Source organism: Hipposideros armiger, unplaced genomic scaffold, assembly GCF_001890085.2.
Source record: "Hipposideros armiger isolate ML-2016 unplaced genomic scaffold, ASM189008v1 scaffold_11, whole genome shotgun sequence".
In the NCBI taxonomy this organism is placed as follows: domain Eukaryota; kingdom Metazoa; phylum Chordata; class Mammalia; order Chiroptera; family Hipposideridae; genus Hipposideros; species Hipposideros armiger.
In genome coordinates this window covers 2,986,212-3,004,074 of record NW_017731361.1, presented here as the reverse complement: position 1 = coordinate 3,004,074, position 17,863 = coordinate 2,986,212, and the positions used below count along the sequence as shown (strand labels likewise).

The following is a 17,863-nucleotide window of genomic DNA, read 5'->3' as shown; positions in this document are numbered from 1 at the left end:
CCCTTTAAAATGGGTAGGATAGTGTAGTTGTAGGGCAGTTGGGCGGATCACCCAAGATAATGCCTGTGAAGTGTTGAGCACGTGGAAAGTGTCATTACTTAAAGCTTCTTGGGCCGGCGGAGTGGCGCATTTGTTAAGAGCTGGCTTGGAATGCCAGCTCTGAGCAGCAGGGCCCCGGTTTGGATCCCACATGAGGGCCAGTGACACTGTGCCTTCAACAGCTAAGATGGTGAACAATAGCTCGACCTGGAGCTGGGCTGCCGTGAGTCGCCGGTGACGGCGTAGGCTGCAGCCCCTGCTGCAATGGGTTGCCATAAGCGACCATGTGTGGCCGGCAGCCAGTGTGAGCTGCCATGAGCTGCCGTGAGTGGCCGTCCAGAGGCCGGCTACTGATCTGCCTCACCCGGGAAGAGAGCAATGATAATACCAACATGGGCCAGTGAAGCAATGTCCTCCACAACTAAACTGAAGAACAAAAGGACAGCAATTTGTCTGTTCCCCTTCCCCCGATTCCCCAGCACTCTTCCCCTCCCCCAATTCTCCAATAAAATCTTTAAAAAAAAAAGCTTCTCTGCCTCTGCTTCAGAGGTTCAGGTTTTGTTCGGATGCTTAGCACATTATTCTGGTTAATTATTCAGACCAGTGCTTCTGAACCTGGCTGATGTCAGAATTGTCTGCCAAAAGTATAAATGCTTGGGCCCCACACCAGGAGATTTTGAATTAGGAGGACTGACCTGGGGCTTAAACCTTTTTATCTTTAATAAATTCCCGGGTGATTCTGATGTATGGCCACGTTTGGGGCAACCAATCTACTAGTGTAGACATCTCAGCCACAATGGGAAAGAGACTCAGACTGGTTCCTCTCTAAGTCCCCTTCTCCCCTTTCTTGTCACCACCAGTGCCCCTTTTCCCCACCTCCTCCCCTCTGGCTTGCAAGTACTCTCCCCAAATCAAGAACTGTATGGCCTAGTGTTGAGTCAGTGGCACTCAGAGTATCATGGACCTGCCTTTCCAGAGGTCTCAGAATCTAGCACAGGGCTGGGAAGCAGGATGCCAGGGTTTCTGCCCCATTCTGACTCACTGGTGGCCCCGGGCTAGTAAGTTTCAAAGCCTCAGTCTGCTCATGGTTGGTAGGTAGTCAGGGAAAGCGGAGTGGCCCATTTGGACTCTGCTTCCTTAAAAACGTGTCCCTAGCACCTGACAGCCAGAGAGCAGATGTGGCAGGACGTGAAAGAATCCTGCATAACTGGACTTACACATCGACAGGCATTGCGATGCTCACAATAATAGGGTATAAAATCCAGCCCCTACCTTGGCCTATAGCATCCTCTGTTATCCCTCGCCTTTGCTCCAATGTTATCTCATTTCCCTCCTTCCTATTGGCCTCCTTGCTGTTCCTCAAATGTCCCATGCTTGTTCCCACCTCAGAGTTTTTGCTCTATTTTAACTTCTGTCTTGGCACTTGTCATCTTAGCATCTATTTCTCCTTTCTTATTGACTTTGTCTTGCCTGTCTCCCTCTACTGTAGAATGTAAGCTCCTTAAGAGCATATCCTTAGCTATCATATTTATTGCTGTGTCCTTAGTGCCTGGAAAGCATTCAGAGAATATTCATGGAACAAATGAGTTAATGAGGTTGCCCCAGCATTAATTGTGATTTCTTTTTTTGGTCAGAGGACAGACACTCAATGTTCTGAGAAGGGAAGTGACTGTCCCAAATGCATTCCAGGCCTTTTGTCCTTTTTTTCCAGGCCCTTCCCGTAAACCCTGGCTGACACACAAAACTAGCTGGGGTGAGGCCTCCAGGTGTGATGAAAGCTTGGAGTTGCCCCATGAATGGGACTAAAGCTGATGTGGAGTTGAGAAGGCGGAAGGACACAGCACGCACGGGGCGGGGAGGGGCAGGCTGGGACAGGAGAGCAGGGTGTGAACCTGGCGTTGGGTCGGGGAAAGGGGGGTGACTTGGCTCTGTGTCGGGAAGTATTTCCCTCCACCTTCCCCTGGGGAGAACTTTGTTTTGGGGAAGCAGGTGGTCAGGCAGCCGCTGAGGTAGAGCAAAGGCGTGGCCTGTGTACCAACCATCCACTGAGGCCCAAGGACCAATACTGATCACCCAAAGGAATAATTCCACAGGGCACTTGGCCAAGTGGTGGATAGGTAAGCTTCCACCTGAAACCAGCCCAACCACAGCATGGAGCCTCAGATCTATGGAGAAAAGAGGCCTTTAAGGGAATGGAGTGGTCAAGGTGGAATGCTTAATGATGTTGATGATGATGATGATGATGGTGATAATGTCACTTTTATTGAGAGTTTATTATATGCCTGGCACTGTACTAACTGCTTTATATGTATTCTCTCATTCAGTCTTCAAAAACCTCTTTGCAAAGTAGGCATTATTATTGTTATTCCCATTTGACAGATGTGGAAACTGAGGCTCAGTGACATTAAATATCTTGTCCCAGGCCTCACAGTAAGAGCAAAGGCAGGTTTCCAACTTAGGTGTGTAGTGATTCGAGTGTACCTTGGAAACCTAGGCCTGGGGAGGGCTGCTGGGGGCATGTTAAGAGGACAGAGCCTGATGCATGACCCCTGCAAATGTAGGGATGGGGAGGGACAGTGGGATAGACTGTGTATAAATATTAATAGCTGGCCTGTTTTTATCCCTACACATGAGCTGAATCAGGCCAGCAGCTCTATCTGGCGCAATTTGAGGGTTCTGAATGCCAACCCAGCCTGTGTCATACAAATTCCTCTCAGCACGTCCCTGAGAGCTGAAGTACCTACTGAGAGTCATTTCTTTGGGTCAGGACATTGACTCCAGAAGACCCCTATAAAAATATATAAGTTGGAAGAGAAACACATCAATCTCCTGGCGCCTGTTGGACGTAGCAACCTAGGCTAACCAGCTGCATCCTGTGCGGGGAGGGCTCAGTTTTTATGTTGGGGAAGAAGGTGGTGTTCAAAGGCAAGGAAAAGTATGAGCCTTGTTTCACAGCCCGTGTCTCCCAATTTCAGAAGCCCGGGAATTATAATCCATAGTTCAAAAATCCGAATGGATACTATGTCCTCTGGGAGAAAGATAGAAGAATCCTAACTTCCTTTGCTTTTGCTGGATTGATACCAAGTACCTGCAACTGCAGCTCTGGTTACCCGGAGCTCATGAGACCTCCTGGCATTCATGAGTCTAATTTTTAAATGATAAATAAATGTATTATTATTTACTACTTCAGTGTTGGTAGTCAAAGAAGTGAGCTTCCTAAACTCAAAGGTGACATGGTGGAGACCCCTGGTTTGGAGCAGGGATGGCTCTAGGGACCAGGCCTGGGAGAAGGGAAGGAACGAGGGGTGTCCAAGGGCAGAGCTCAGCTCAGCAGTCACAAGGCGGCAGCGAGACAAGGGTTTGGGGCAAGGTAGGAACTGGTCCCCGCCACCTGCCAGTCATCAGACCTACCCACAGTCAGGCCGCGGCTGCCCAGGCCTGGTCCCAAAAAATGTAGACACCGCCCCTACTCCCGCCCCCTTCCCCGCCACGCCTGCCTGGTCGGGGGCTACGCTGCAGGCGCCGGGAGCCAGGCGAGCTTACCAGCGAGGGAGGGGGAGGGGGCGGCGCGGGGCGGAGCGTCGGCGCCTGCCAGAGCCTTATTCCCGGCCGCGGGCCGGGAGCGCTCAGTTGACCGAGGGAGCTGCGCGCGGCACGCGGCTGACCAGCCTAACCGAGGTGCAAGGGGTCTGGCGGACAGACGCACACAAGGACCGAACGAGTGAGCAGCCCAGCAATCGCGAGCTCCACGCAGGTCCAGCCAGGGTTACACCCAGAGGCCGGCAGCAGACCGTGCCTGGAGGAATCTCCTGTGTTCCGCCCGCCCCGGCTCCGGTGCCAGCGCCCCGTGGCCGCCGCCTCCAAAGTGATTACTGCCTCGCCGCCTCCGCCGGGTCCGGGACCATGAAGCTGCTGCCGTCGGTGGTGCTGAAGCTCTTTCTGGCTGCAGGTAAGAGGGCTGCCGACGCCCCCGGAGGTCGGGGGGCGGGGGGATGGGGAGGCTCTGCTGGGGGCACAGGGGAAGGTCGCTGCAGCGCCCCCGGCGTGGGCCACTTGGTGGGGCCGGTGCTCCCTGGCAGGCGGACGCCGGCATTGGTGTGTGGCGACCGGGGGTCTGGGCGGCAGTCTAATGCGGCCTCGCCCCTCGCCCGCAGTGCTTTCGGCTTTGGTGACCGGAGAGAGCCTGGAGCGGCTTCGGAGAGGGCTGGCGGCTGGAACCAATAACCTGGGCTCTCCCACTGAATCTACGGACCAGCTGCTGCCTCCCGGAGGCAGCCGGGCCCGGGAAGTCTTGGACTTGGAAGAGGCCGACTTGGACCTTTTCAAAGGTGGGTGTGGGGGCTGCCCATCCTCAGGCCCTCGTGGGCAGGTGAAGAATAAGCAGATCCGAGATTCATGCTGTTTGGGCACACCTGTGGGTTGGAAGTATTCATGGGGGTCTTCAAAGAAAAGGTGCGTCGCCTGACAAGCGTATTGAGGGACCCTGGAATGTGGGTCCCACTGTCTTTCTTGCTCTTGGGTGTCATATGTCAAGTTGCTGCCCTTCTGGGTACTTTGAGGCACACATTAAGACAGGCAAGGTGTCTCAGGTCAGTACATTTCTCTGGCGTAAGCTGGGTGGTAGGAACAAGGAATGCTTGGGATGCTTTCCCTAGAGTTTCTATGTAAAAATGGGCACAAGTCCCAATTCCCACATCAAATGACTATTATAGATAAAATAACAGATGTGGGGATGCTAGGTACATAGTAAGTGTGCAGCGTTAGTTTCCTCCATCCACCTGTCTCCAGGTTGGGGAAACAGGGGAATGAGGAACTCTTGGTCTCCCTAGGTGAGGCCAGCACCTCCTGGGAGGCTATGAATTATGAGCACTGGATCCCTAGGGAGCTGTGTTGAAATGCTGGGTGTCTACAAATTCTGCCCAAAGCCTGGAGACTTCCTGACCACCTTGAGTCCCTGAAAGAAACTCCACGGGAGGAAGACTGGGTAGGATCCTTCAACCTGCGGATGTGGCTGTGGCAGCAGGGCAGAGTCCAGAGCCTCTGGCATTACCCGCTTGCCAGCCACCTGCGGCAATCCTGGAGGGTGGAGCAGGGACTGAGCCGTGGAGGCCCGGAATGACTATATTTGGTTTGCAAGCTACCCACCTGTTCTAGCCCCACCCACTCTGCAGCCACCCATCTCCCTCCTAACCCAGGACTTCCCTTAGGTGCTGTCTCTGTCTTGTATAAATCAAAGATCTGCTGCCAAGCTGAGCCTGGGCTCCCAGGCTTTATCTTCTCACAGTGGCTCTTTGGGATTACCTCTGGATTCTCCTGTCCCTCTCCCCCTAGGCTGGGCAGAGCTGGGCTGTCACTCACCCTCCGCCCACGTGGCTGCTCCTCATACCTCTACAGACCTGACTCACTGCTCACTCTCCTTGGCAGGAGCCTGGTTGTCACCTTGTCACTCTCTCCCTCCCCTCTCTGATAGGCTTGGGTTACCTGCCTCAGTTTCACCACAGCTCTGGCCACGGGTTTCCTCTGAGCATCTGCCTTACCTTCTGAGTTCTGAAGGGCCCTGGGTCTAGACCAGAGGAAACTGGGGACTATGGGACTACTGGCACCTGTGTCTTTTACCTTCCCTTGGCTTTGCTGGGTCAAGACTATTTTTCAGGTCTGGGTATCCTATCACTTAAAATAAATGTTACCATTTATTAAGTGCCTACTGTGTTCTAGGCATTCAACATGTTATTGTAGGTTAATCTTATAGCAACCCTCTGAGATGGGAACTGCTGCTCTCTTTTTACCAAGAACCCCAAGATTTAGAGAGATTAAGCGACTTGCCCAAGATCATGTGGCTGAAATTGGAACACAGGTCTGCTGACTTCAGAGCCCATTCATTGTCTCAGTCCTGACTCAACATTCCAGCTGCTCTAGATTTGTCTGGGATAGGGGATGGAGATGTGTGAGGCAGCTTGGTGTACTGGGAAAGAGCACTGGATATGGAATCCAGAGACTGTATTTCTGATTCCACCCCTGTATGACCTTGGGAAAGTCACTGCCTTTGGGACCTTAAGTTTTTCATCTCAAAATTGAAAGCCATGATATTCTTTGAAGTCACTTCCAGCTTGAGGATCCTAGTGTAATGTGTGCTGCTCATCCTCTGTCAGACACATGGCTACAGCCATGGGCAGTTGGCACCTTTTTCCTGTTGGGGGCAGGGAAGAGGGACACTGGCATCAGACCCCTGGGCTGATGGGCATAGCCCATAGTCAGTCCCAGCTGAATGTCTCTGTGAGGTTGTTTTTCCCCTTTGAAGTGTGGAAAGAATGGGGGAGTCATTGTTCTAGTTCCTTCTTGGATAGTTCCTTGCTTTTCGTCTTTCTACTCCGTGTACACACTGTAATCCCCATCCTAGAGAGCTATAAACAGGACATTTGGGGAAAACGTAAATGGACCTTTGAGAAAAGTGGTGAGCTGCAAAGGGCACAGAGCAGGGTAAATATTTTGCTTGAAGTCAAAAAAGCAAGGCCCTGACCAGGGATGACTTGCTTGCTGTCCTGAGCCTGGCTCTTCCCTGGGCTCATGGTACCCTGGTGCTAATGGGAACCCCAAAGGAGGCCACCTGGACATGGGTACTGTTATTTTAGGAGCTTACTCCCCACCCTCAAAAAAAAAACACCAAAAAAAAAAACCCTTCAAGTATCTTCTCCAGGAGCAATTTTTATCCCTGACACTGTCTTCCTGCAAGTGGGTCACTGAGTACGGCATCAGGAAATGAGGCCAAAATAGAACCAAGTGGGCGTGGGGGAATAAGAGATGGGGATGGACAATGGGGTGGGTGTGAGGTTGGTAGAATTGCCCAATCAGCTGCAGCTACTTAACAGAAGCTAGCATTCTTGGAATGAGGTTCTTTAACTGAGTTTGTGAAATGCCTTCCTTGGGACCCCCATTAGCCTCAACTTCACCACTTTCTGGTGATTCTGCCCCATCTTCCTTCAGCCCTTAGAAGGCACTAAGCCAAAGGGCCTGCCCAGGCCTCTGACTTCAGGTGAGATCAAAGAGTACATCCTCCTTCCAGACGCTGTGCTAATCTGATTCTTTCTCCCAGGAGAGTAAAAGACTTATCAGAGTGCTTTTCTTCTGCAGCTGCTTTCTCCTCCAAACCACAAGCTCTGGCCACACCCAGCAAGGAGGAGCGTGGGAAAAGAAAGAAGAAAGGCAAGGGTTTAGGGAAGAAGAGAGACCCATGTCTTCGGAAATACAAGGACTTCTGCATCCACGGAGAATGCAAATATGTAAAGGACATCCGGGCTCCATCCTGCATGTAAGTGTCCCTGCCCCAGTGCTGACTCTCAGCACACTCTTTGTCAGCCACGTGGCTGCTCCTTGTTGTCACTGTTCCTTGAATTCATAATTCCACCCAGTTCCTTCTTAACCTCTGGGCGGAAGTTTGGAGGAGGGGAAATATTTTTAGTCAGAGGAAGGGGCTGGCTCCCCCCCACCACTGCATAAGATGCAATTTCCTGTGGCATGGGTCTGTGACATTCTTTCATCCTTGGGGACATTTCCTGCTTGCTTAGAAAGGAGCATGTGGCTAGGAGAGCAACACCTGAAGGCAGGTCCTTCATTCCTGCCTCATACCTACTCCAGATGGGAGAAGCCAATAGGAAACATGGCAGAGTAGGCTTCCCAAGTGGAGTGGAGCTCCTATAGCCTCATTTCAGAAGCCTTGCAGTCAGGAATGAGGTGCATTTGGACACATGCTGTGCAGGTGTATGTGTCCTTGGACATGTGTGCACATAAATGAGCAAGTGGGGGTTGCATCCTACCCACAGGGCATGGCAGGACTGCACAGAGTGATCATCGTGGGAGTGGGGAGAAGCCCCTCCTCCCTTTTCCCCTCCCCAACAAAGGCCAGGAGGTGGGGGACATGGTGGGTATTGGCCTTTGGCCATGGGGTGGGAGAACACTTCCTTTGTGCAAGATTTACAGGAAATGGAACCCAACCCAGTAGGCATCAACCCCCAGTTATACAGCACCACCCTTCCCTGGGCAGGGGTGTGGGTGGAGGGGCCATGGGTTCCCCAGCTGATCTGCTAGGCCAAGCCCAGCAAACGGCTGTCTTGGCAACCCCTCAGGGATGACGGCACTGCCATGCTCTCTGGCATGCATAATGTCGCCAGTGTGCCTGAGGCCAACACCCGCGTCAGGCTGTAAATATCCACTCTCTTCTGCTGGGCACAAGGCCCTTTGGGGAAGTAAGCTCTGTGACCTGGGAGACTCTGGACAAGGCCAGGAGACTGTTGGGTGCACACCACCTCCCCACCTATCAAGAAGACTGGCTGCTTGGCATCTCTTCTTCCGTGATTGGTGCAGATCCCTCGGCTTTTTAAGGCTTCCTTGTCCCATCTGATCTCGCATAGCAGAGCTACCCTGTACTTGGCAATTGGCAGGCAGACCCATTACGTCCTACCATGTCCACAGTCAGCTGTTTGTCCTCTCCTATAACATCCTTGTCAGGAACTTGGTATTGAGGGGGTTGTGTAAGAACGACATAGACAGTCCCCATATTATCCTTCCCAAAGTCTTGGGACTGGGCAGGAAATGTTTGTCTTAAATTTATAAAATGGCATCATTAGCACAGGGTGGAGGCAGTGACTCTGAGGGTAGTCAAGATGGATTGAGGCCAGGACTCTATCTGGGCCAAACTGGTTCAGGGCGTTGGTGGATGGACATCTGCTGTTCAACTGAGAAGCCTTGTAAGACTGCTCTCCTGGAGAGCTGGGCTAAACCAACCACCTAAGCCCTGAGGACCCAGATAAGGGTACCAAGGGCCTAGGTGGCCCTAGGGATGCTGATGATAACCATGACGATGCTTTTCTCCTTTGCCTTGGAGCTTCACAGTTTACATTTAATATGAGATGAGCCCAACAGGTATGTGTTGAGCACCTACAGGATGCCAGCTATTCTAGGAGATGGGGAAATGTCCTGTCCTGGGATTCTCAAAAGCCCTCTGCTGGGTAGGCAGGACTTGCTGTCTCTACTTGAAAGATGAGGAAACTAGAGCCAGGAAGTAGGAAGTGATTTGCCTGAGATCAACAGCTAAATAAGTGGATGGAAACAGGACAGGGACTCAGGTGCCTGACTTCCAGTCCAACATGCTTTTCATGTCCCCAGGCTGCCCTGGGTGTTGGCTTGTATCCTTCTTTCCCGTCTGTCCTCACAGAGTCTGAGCAGGATTTTATATAGGGCAGCTGTTAGCCTAGAGATCTCAAGGCTTTTACTAGCCAAAGAGCACAGCAATCTGATTTGAAGACTTTCTGTCTGCTTCCCAGATTTCAAGGGGCTGGATTCTGTGTCTGGTGTGGCTGCCTCCTGCCTCTGGCCCTTGGTACTCGGGGCAGAAGGCAGCAAGAAGACCCAGAGCTCCCAGTTTGGGGGAATGTGACATCTGGGCACCTACAGCTGGGGCCTTTTGTGGCTTTTCCTTGCCTCCAGACCCAGGAACTGCCACAGGGTGTGTCCAGGCTGCTGTGGTGAGCTTGAGGCTAGCTGGCTTCCTAAACCAGCTCTCCATAGCCACCATCCACAGGAAAACCCTTTTGTGTCACCAGCCAAAAGTTGCCCTCAAAGACCAGTTTCCTGGGGCTTCTGACTGGCTGCGGACCCAGAAATGGCTGCAAAGTTTCCTGTGGCTGGAGGAAACCTGGGGGCAGCTGGGCTGAGGAGGACTCAGAGCTGGCAGAGGGATGGGCCTGGGGGCTGCACTTGCTAGAGAGGGAATGGCAAGCCCCTTCTCTTTGGTTCCATCTGACTTTGGTGCCCTGCTCTTCAGAAAAGGGCAGTACCCTCTGGAGTCTGATTATATAATAACTCACACATACATGGGACTTAGCCTCTTATTAAGTGCTTTTATCTATATTATTTGATCTTCACAATACTTTAGTGAGATAGGCCTTTATTATTACTGTGTTTTACATGAGAAAACCGAAGCTTGAAAAGGTAAAAGTAACTTGCTCAAGACTGCCTGGCTAGAAATAGCCGCAGAACCTGTCTGAACTCATGTATTCTGAGTCCCCTGCACCAAATGGTGCTCCCTCCACCTCCTGGGCTCGGGGCGGAGAAACCCAGTTTGGAAGACATCTCTGAACCCTAGAAGGTTCTTGCTTCTGTTGTAATACGAGTTCTGAAATGGGTCACAAGACAAGGGTAGGAGGGACATATCCCAGTTTGATGGGTCGCTAGCTGTGGGGAAGACACACGATCTTGCCCCCACCCTGGGATGTTTGGAATGTACTCATCCATTCTCCTTCCCTGGGGAGGCCAGGAGTCGGTTGCAAAGGGAGAGGGAGCTGGGTAATATTAGGATGTTTACATTATTATCCTTTTGACTCAGGGTGGGGGTGGAGGGATTATGTAACTGAATTGCAGGACTCTGAGGCCAAGCTTTATTTCTATCATCTGAGTAACTACCTGTGGGCTTTGAACGATGGGCTGGAAGTGAAAAATAGGCTCAAGTTCAGCTTCCCTCTCCCCAGGAGAGCATAGTCTGAAGTCATACAGATTGCAGGGTGGCTCTACCACTCACTAGCTGTGTAACCTTGGGCAAATTATCTAAGAAGTTAAGCCTCAGTCTCTCCATCTTTAAAATGGGGATATTAACTCCTACTTCATAGAAATAATTTTAAGATTAAATGAAATTATCCTTATAAAGCAGTTAGCACAGAGTACTCATAGTAAGCCTTTAATGCTTGTTATTTATTATTTATTAAAGTTAATAAAAAAAAATAATAATATAGTCAGAGAGCAAGGTCAGACAGACTCAGGAGCCCATCAACCCATCAGATATATGTTTCCTTCGGGTAACCTGCACTGTTCAGAGAGGAAAGAATAATGAATTTGGAATCTGCCAAGACTGGTTTCTAGCCTTAGCCCTGCTGCCTCCTAGTTATACAACTTTTGGTGAATCACTTAATCTTTCTGACCCTTAATCTTAGTCTTTCAATTTGTAAAATGGGGCTGTCCCTGCCTACCAGGATGTTATGAGTCTCATTTGAGCTCGCAGATAAGGATAGTGTCTCATAAACTATGAACTGCTGTGCACGAGTGATTTTCCAGGGGTGCCCCTGAGAGCTTCCTCCATACCCTGACAGGATGGAGGTCCTGGTTTTGTCCACCTGTGCCAATGGGACAGATGCATGGAAAGGCCAGGCGAGGAACTGTGTGCTCTTGGCTCTACTGTGTGTATAGTGGGTCTGACCTACACTTATTCTGCAGTGAGGTGGTTTCCCGAAGCACTCAGGAGGAGCTGGACCAGAAAGAGGTGCTAGGTAGAAAGGCTGGGGCAGCCTGGCCCCTCTGCTGCTGCCAGGCCTGGACAGGTTCACTTCCTGGGTTCCTCTCAGTGGGAAGAAGAGATTCCTTTGAGGCACCATGCACACCACCTGCTTCTCAGAATAATGGTTCTCAGTGCTTCCTTCAGCAACAGTGCCACTACACCCCCTGGCTGGGTGGTGGGCAGCTATGCGTGTGACTGGACAGCACACTGAGCTCCGAATCAGACAGTCCAGCACACACCTCTGCCATGCTGTGTGCCTGTGGGGAAAACAGTTCTGCCTTGCTGCATGTCCATGGGGCTCCTACGTACATCAAAGGGTCCCCCAGCGCTCAGAGAAAGGAGGGGACGGAAACATGCTTGTTTTACTGCTAACACTTCTGAGTCTCCCTAAGAGCTTCCAGGAAATGCTTTGTGTTAGAAGAGGCAGTTGCCATCTGATTTATTTCTTGCGTGAGGAGAGCCAAGGGGTTGTTTCTGACATTCTTCCATGCTCTGGCAGGACAGCTGAGCATGATGTTATCTTGGTTTGTTTGCTTTGTCCTGTGATGAAGGAGGCCCGACTGCCCAGCATTCAGGGGCCAAAGGCTGAAGTTGAGCTCTCAAGTTGGACCCTACACCCAGGGGGAGCTGGGAGTTAAATGAAGGGAACTTGAGAGAAGTGACCCCTGGCAAAGGCACAGGACCTATTAATAGGTTGGGCAGTGGCAGAGAGGGACTGGATGCGGGAAGCATTGATGGGGAAGGCCGGGTTTATTTCTGGGTCAGAGTGTTGAGGGGCCTCACTCGAGTGAGTGATACTGAATCTCTTCAGCTCAACGCACTGGCTCTTGTGACTAAGTCCTCTTGACCGAATTAAAAGGAATGTCTTCACACACATGCAATAAATCATCCACACGTGGAACATATCTAGCTGAGACCTTGAAGTCCTCCCTCCCTTTTTCCCTGCCCAGAGCAGGAACCTCAGGCCAGAGAGCCAGAGGGAGTGGAGAAGGGGGAACGAGGAGTGAGGGAAGAAAGCCACGGAGACCTCAGAGGGCCCTTTAAAGACTACCCTACTGGAGAAGGATAGAGGAGGGGCAGGGATCATGGTCGGGCTGACGGGCTGAGGGTGTGAGGAATGGGGTTTGGCTCATGTGGGTGGGCCACTGACAAGAGTGAGAGGCCGAACCACTAACCTCATCTCCGCTTTGTTCTGTCTTCCACCAGCTGCCATCCGGGGTACCACGGAGAGCGGTGCCATGGGCTGAGCCTCCCAGTGGAAAATCGCTTATCTACTTATGACCACACAACCATCCTGGCTGTGGTGGCCGTGGTGCTGTCGTCTGTCTGTCTGCTTGTCATCGTAGGGCTTCTCATGTTTAGGTGAGTGTTGGGGGCCCCTGCAGGCAGTTTCTGCAAATCATTTCCATTCCTCCTCCTCCTCCTCCTCCTTCTCCTCCTCCTCCTGGGTCTTCTGCCTTGTGGCCTCACAAACCGTCCATCCTCCGCAAATTCTGGGCTATGAGTCTGATTGACATCCCTGAGGACAGGTTCTCCAAGAACCTGGGCTTCTCTGGCATGACATGAGTCCAGTGTCTAGAGCCCAGGGCCAACTTGCCAGGCCATACCAGGTCCTAATACTCACAGCAGGTCCGGTAACTTATCTCTTTACACAGATGTTTTTCCTGGCACAGTTCTTTTAATGGCATTAGTGTGTGGTTTGGTAGTCAAGGCATGCTATTGGTATGTCCTTCCAAGTCTGAGGCATCCGGACCTGAGGTCATGCTTCCAATCCAGGTTATGTTCTAGATTGGAGGAGACCTACCAAGCACTCTGTGTTCATTTTCATGCAGCGCAACTCATTTGTTTTGAGACCTGGACCAAGTTACCTGTCTCTCTGAGGGTTGTACTCGTTCGTTCAATGATTATAATCTCTGTCCACCTACCTCATAAGGATTTTGTGAGGATCGTATATATGAGGTGAAAGTTCTCAGCAAATCATAGCCAGCTGTTAGAGACAAGCATCCCTTGGGGCAGTTGGACCTTTGGCCAGAGAGTGTTGGGCTGCCACCCCTCTGGGCTTTTCCAAGTAGTGGAGGGAATCCCTATGGAAGCATCCTTTAGAAAGGACTTTCTCTGGGACTTGCGCCCTGTTGTAGCAGGCAGAGCTTGCTCACAAAACTTAACCTTCCTCAGGTACCATAGGAGAGGAGGTTATGATGTGGAAAATGAAGAGAAAGTGAAGTTGGGCATGACTACTTCCCACTGAGAGAGACCTGTGCTCAAGGTAATGGTCCATCCTTTGCCCCATGGAAGCATCACCACCTTTCCTGGATCTGTTTCAAGGCATGCTGAATTCTTCTCTTGACCTAGGGGTTGGCTTGACCTGGGGGCAGGCTACTGTAGAGTCAGGGTCCCATTGCAGAATTGTTTTCAAAAAGGCCATCAGTGCTTCCATCTCCACTTAGGGTGAGAGTGGCAAGAGGGATATCCAAGAGAAATGCTTGAGAGGACAGTTTCCCCTGTCCTTATCCCCTCTTCTTCCACCCCCTCCCACTTCTTAAGGCTGGACCTAGGAGACTCTTAAGATCCCTTAAGACTGGATCCAGCTTTAAAAGTCTTCCTCTTGTGCTTTAGGAATCAGCTGAGGACTGCTACCTCTGAGAAGACACAAGCTGATGACAGACTCTGCAGAGGGGAAGGACTTCACAACTAGCTATGAAGACTCCTTCATCCCCAGTTGCCATCTGGATTGGGCCTCCCACAATTGCTTTACCAGAGCCTTCAAGTGCCAAACAGAATATGTCCGATGGGATCTGGGTCAGAAGGAAGCAAAAGGAAGGGACCGTCATGTCCTTCTGATTCCCTTCCACCAGACCCCAATTAACCCCATAAAGTTTGTTTAAACACTTCTGGATTAAGATGCCAGTTAAATTCCATATGCTCCAGGATCTTAGACTGAAAAAAAAAGAAGAAGAAGAAGAAGAAGGAGAGGAGGAAGAAGAAAAGATTTGTGGACTGGAAGAAAGTAACAAAGATTGAGAAGCCATGTACTCAAGTAGTCACCAAGGGATCTGCCGTTTGGACCCTCCAGCGCTGGATTTGATGAGCTAACTGTGAAATACCACAAGCCTGAGAACTCTGAATTTTGGGACTTCTACCCAAATGAAAAAATAACAACTATTTTTTGTTTTGTTTGTTTGTAAAATGCCTCTTAAATTATATATTTATTTTATTCTATGTACGTTAATTTATTTAGTTTTTAACTATCTAACAATAATATTTCAAGTGCCTAGACTGTTACTTTGGCAGTTTCCTGGCCCTCCACCCCCATCCCCCTACCACCTAGCTCAGCATCACCCTCCAGCCATCACAGATCTGGGATGGCTCTGTGACCCGTCTGTAGTAATCTATTGTCTGTCCACATTTCTGGAGATCTTCCATGATCAGAGTGCCACAGGGGGCGGCGATCTGTATGGTCAGGATGTAGGAGTTAACTTTGTCAGATCCACTCTATGAGTTGGACTGCAGTCTTGCCTAGGCAATTTTGTCTACTGTTTGTCTTTTGAAAACCCAAGGTGCTGATGTCAATGTGTAACAGATATCGGTGTTTCCCCGTATCCTTTCCCTGCCAAATCTCAGAAGAGGTTGGCTTCCATGCTTGCAGTTTTCCTGGCCCCTCACCCCCAGTAGCCCTTGGCCCACAGAGTGGGAACTCACACTCCTTGTGTCCAGACATTTCTCTTACTCCTGCCACTCTTCTGGTGCTGCTCCATGCAGGGGTCAGTGCAGCAGAGGATAATCGAGAGAAGGTATTAGCGAAGAAAAAGGCTGAGGAGGAACAGGAAACATTGGAGCTGACTGTTCTTGGTCATTGATAATCTATTAATTGCTACAGAGAAGGTTGGAGGTGAGGAGGGCTTTCATGTAAACCTACCCACCTCACCAAAACTACGAACGTATGCTGTCATGGTCCCTTCTGGAAGTTTCTGGTGCCATTTCTGAACTGTTACAACCTGTATTTCCAAACCTGGTTCATATTTATACTTTGCAATTCAAATAAAGATAACCCTTACGCCATAGCTTTCTGTCTGCTTGTTTTAACTGGGAACTGGTTTGATACAGGTATTTTCTAAGCCCTGATTCAGTATTAGGCTCTATGCCAGGCCTATTTATATAGGCTATCTCAGTATCCCCAACAACCCTGTGATGGAGGTACTATTGCTGTCCCATTTTCCCAAAAGTGGAAACTGAGGCTCAGAGAGTTTATGTAACTTGCCTTAGGATACACAGTTGGTTAGTGACGGAGCTGAGACTGGTAGTCTGATACCAATTATTTATCTTAATACATCACACTACCTCTGAGATGAAGGACTAGACCTTTCACATAGGAAGTTCGGCTGGCTGTAACTAGGAAACACATTCACTTACTCGATCAACAGAGCCTGGACTCAGGGCCTGATCCTGTGCTGTAGATACAAGCAGGCATGGCTCCCGGTGAAAACAAGACAACTTTAACTCTCCTCTCCTGCTCCACAGCCAATCTGTCAGCAAGTCTTATCAGCCCTACCTTTAGACTATATACTCAATGCAGCCACTTCTCACCTCTGCCACTGCCATCACCCCAGTCCAATGCACCATCATCTCTTGTCTGGACTCTTGCGATGGCCTCCTGTGTCCTTTCTTTCACCTTGCTCCCATATGGCTCATGTACAACATAATCACCAGAATGATCATTTAAAACAATCCAGATCTTGTCTGCCTGGATGGCCTTCCCTGACTACCCAGTTATACAATAGCATATTTCTGTCCCACCCCCCTCTTCTTATTCTCCTTATATTGTTTTGTTTTTCTCCATAGTCCTTATCACTACTAACATTCTTATTTGTTTATTGTCTTTCTCTTCCTACTAGGATGCTAGCTCCATGAGGGTAGGTGTACATTGCTCCAATCCCAGATTCTAAAACAATGCAATTGAGTTGTAGGCACTCCATATTTGTTACATGGATGAATGAATATGAGAAAGGACTAAAATCCAGTCCAAGGCCAGCAAGTGAACAGGTATGTGATCCAGTGCCGCCCTGGGTGTGTGGTGGGTTTATGAAGGGCCTTTGTTGGGGGAGGATGGATGGGGATGACAAGATGAAAGTGGGATTTGGGGCAGGTCATGTGGCCATTGTGTCCTGTGTGGACTGGAGGCAGAGACCCATTGTGAGTCTCTTGACCCATTGGACAAGTGCCTCTGGGCTGCCCTCTCCTCAGCCTCTTCTCTTAGAGAGCTGTGACACTCTGAAGTTTCTCTAGGAGCTCACATAAAGATCTTGTATGTACTTCAAATATTCTTTTAAAACTTTGGGCAGTAGTAACTACCAAGGCTGAACATATGCACATGCTATAACCCAACATTTCCACTCCTAGGGCTACTACACAAAAGAAATGAGTGCATAGGTTCACCAACAGATATGTACAAGAGTGAGCTTAGCTATTTACAATATCTTAGCTATTTACAGATCTAGTTATTTACAATAACTAGAAACTGGGAACTACCCAAATACCCATCAGTATTTGATGATGAAATGAATAAATAGATTGTGACATATCTGTATAATGAAATACTAAAAAGCAATATGGACCAATCTCATGACATAATGCTGAGTGAAAGAAGCCAGACACAAATGGGTGCATTCTATGTCATTGCACTTATATAAAATTTAAGAACAGGCAAAACAAATTTAAGGGAAAAGAAATCAGGAAAGGGATTCCTATTAGGATTGGTAATGACCGGAAGGGACACGTAGCGTGTCCTGATAACATTATGTTCCACAGTCTGGGTGCTGGCTACTCAAATGTATTCACTTTGAGAAAATTCATTGAGCATGACTTGTGCATTTTTCTGTCTGTTTTAAACTTCAATAAAAAGATTCTTAAAAACTTAGATAGGGAACTCTTGCTATTTGCATTATATAAAGCGCTGTAAAGTACCAATGTATTACTTTGGTAATCAGAGAAAAAAGTACAGATGTCAGAAATAACTGTGGAGCAGTGAGTTACTTTGAACTCTTCATGGGGCTCCCTTTCCTGCTTTCAAGCTTCAAGCCCTCATCGAGACTGGGCTCTTCAGAAGGCACTTTGTTTCTCCAGCTAATGTTTCCTGTGGGCTCTGGGCTTCCTGCCTTTCAGCTACTCTCTCCTCCTACCCTGCTGCTGATGGGAGTTCTCCTTGGTGTTGTCAAAGCTCCTCTGGGCGTCCACTTGGCTGACACAGTGGCCCTGAACCTTCTCAAGATTGGCCAGCTCACTATGCATGGCCCACTGGCCCACACACTTTACAGGCATCACCTCAGCTTTGTATCACCACAACCGAGAGGTAGGTGCTCTGATTCTACCCATGTAGTAGATGCTAAAGGTGAGTTGGTAAAGGCAGGATGTGAACTCAGGAAGCCTATGTCCCAAGCCTTCACTCTAACCACGAAGCTACATTCCCAAATGCGTTCTCAGTGCTAGACTTGTGTTCTCTGCTTCCAA

At 49.7% G+C, this 17,863-nt stretch overlaps 1 protein-coding gene across 2 annotated transcripts; it reads left to right on the top strand.

The window, feature by feature from the left end:
- Positions 1–3,639: 3,639 nt before the first annotated feature.
- HBEGF (heparin binding EGF like growth factor) lies at positions 3,640–15,420 on the top strand. Of its 2 annotated transcripts, XM_019660973.1 has the most exons (6): positions 3,644–3,988; positions 4,194–4,367; positions 7,168–7,345; positions 12,566–12,721; positions 13,535–13,625; positions 13,976–15,420. In XM_019660973.1, exons 1-5 carry the CDS (start codon positions 3,943–3,945, stop codon positions 13,605–13,607), a joined length of 627 nt encoding a protein of 208 aa, XP_019516518.1. In that variant the 5' UTR covers positions 3,644–3,942; the 3' UTR covers positions 13,608–13,625; positions 13,976–15,420. The 2 variants fall into 2 exon arrangements, with proteins under 2 accessions (XP_019516510.1, XP_019516518.1); XM_019660965.1 differs by lacking the exon at positions 13,535–13,625 and having other exon boundaries at positions 3,640–3,988; positions 13,976–15,412.
- Positions 15,421–17,863: the final 2,443 nt, after the last annotated feature.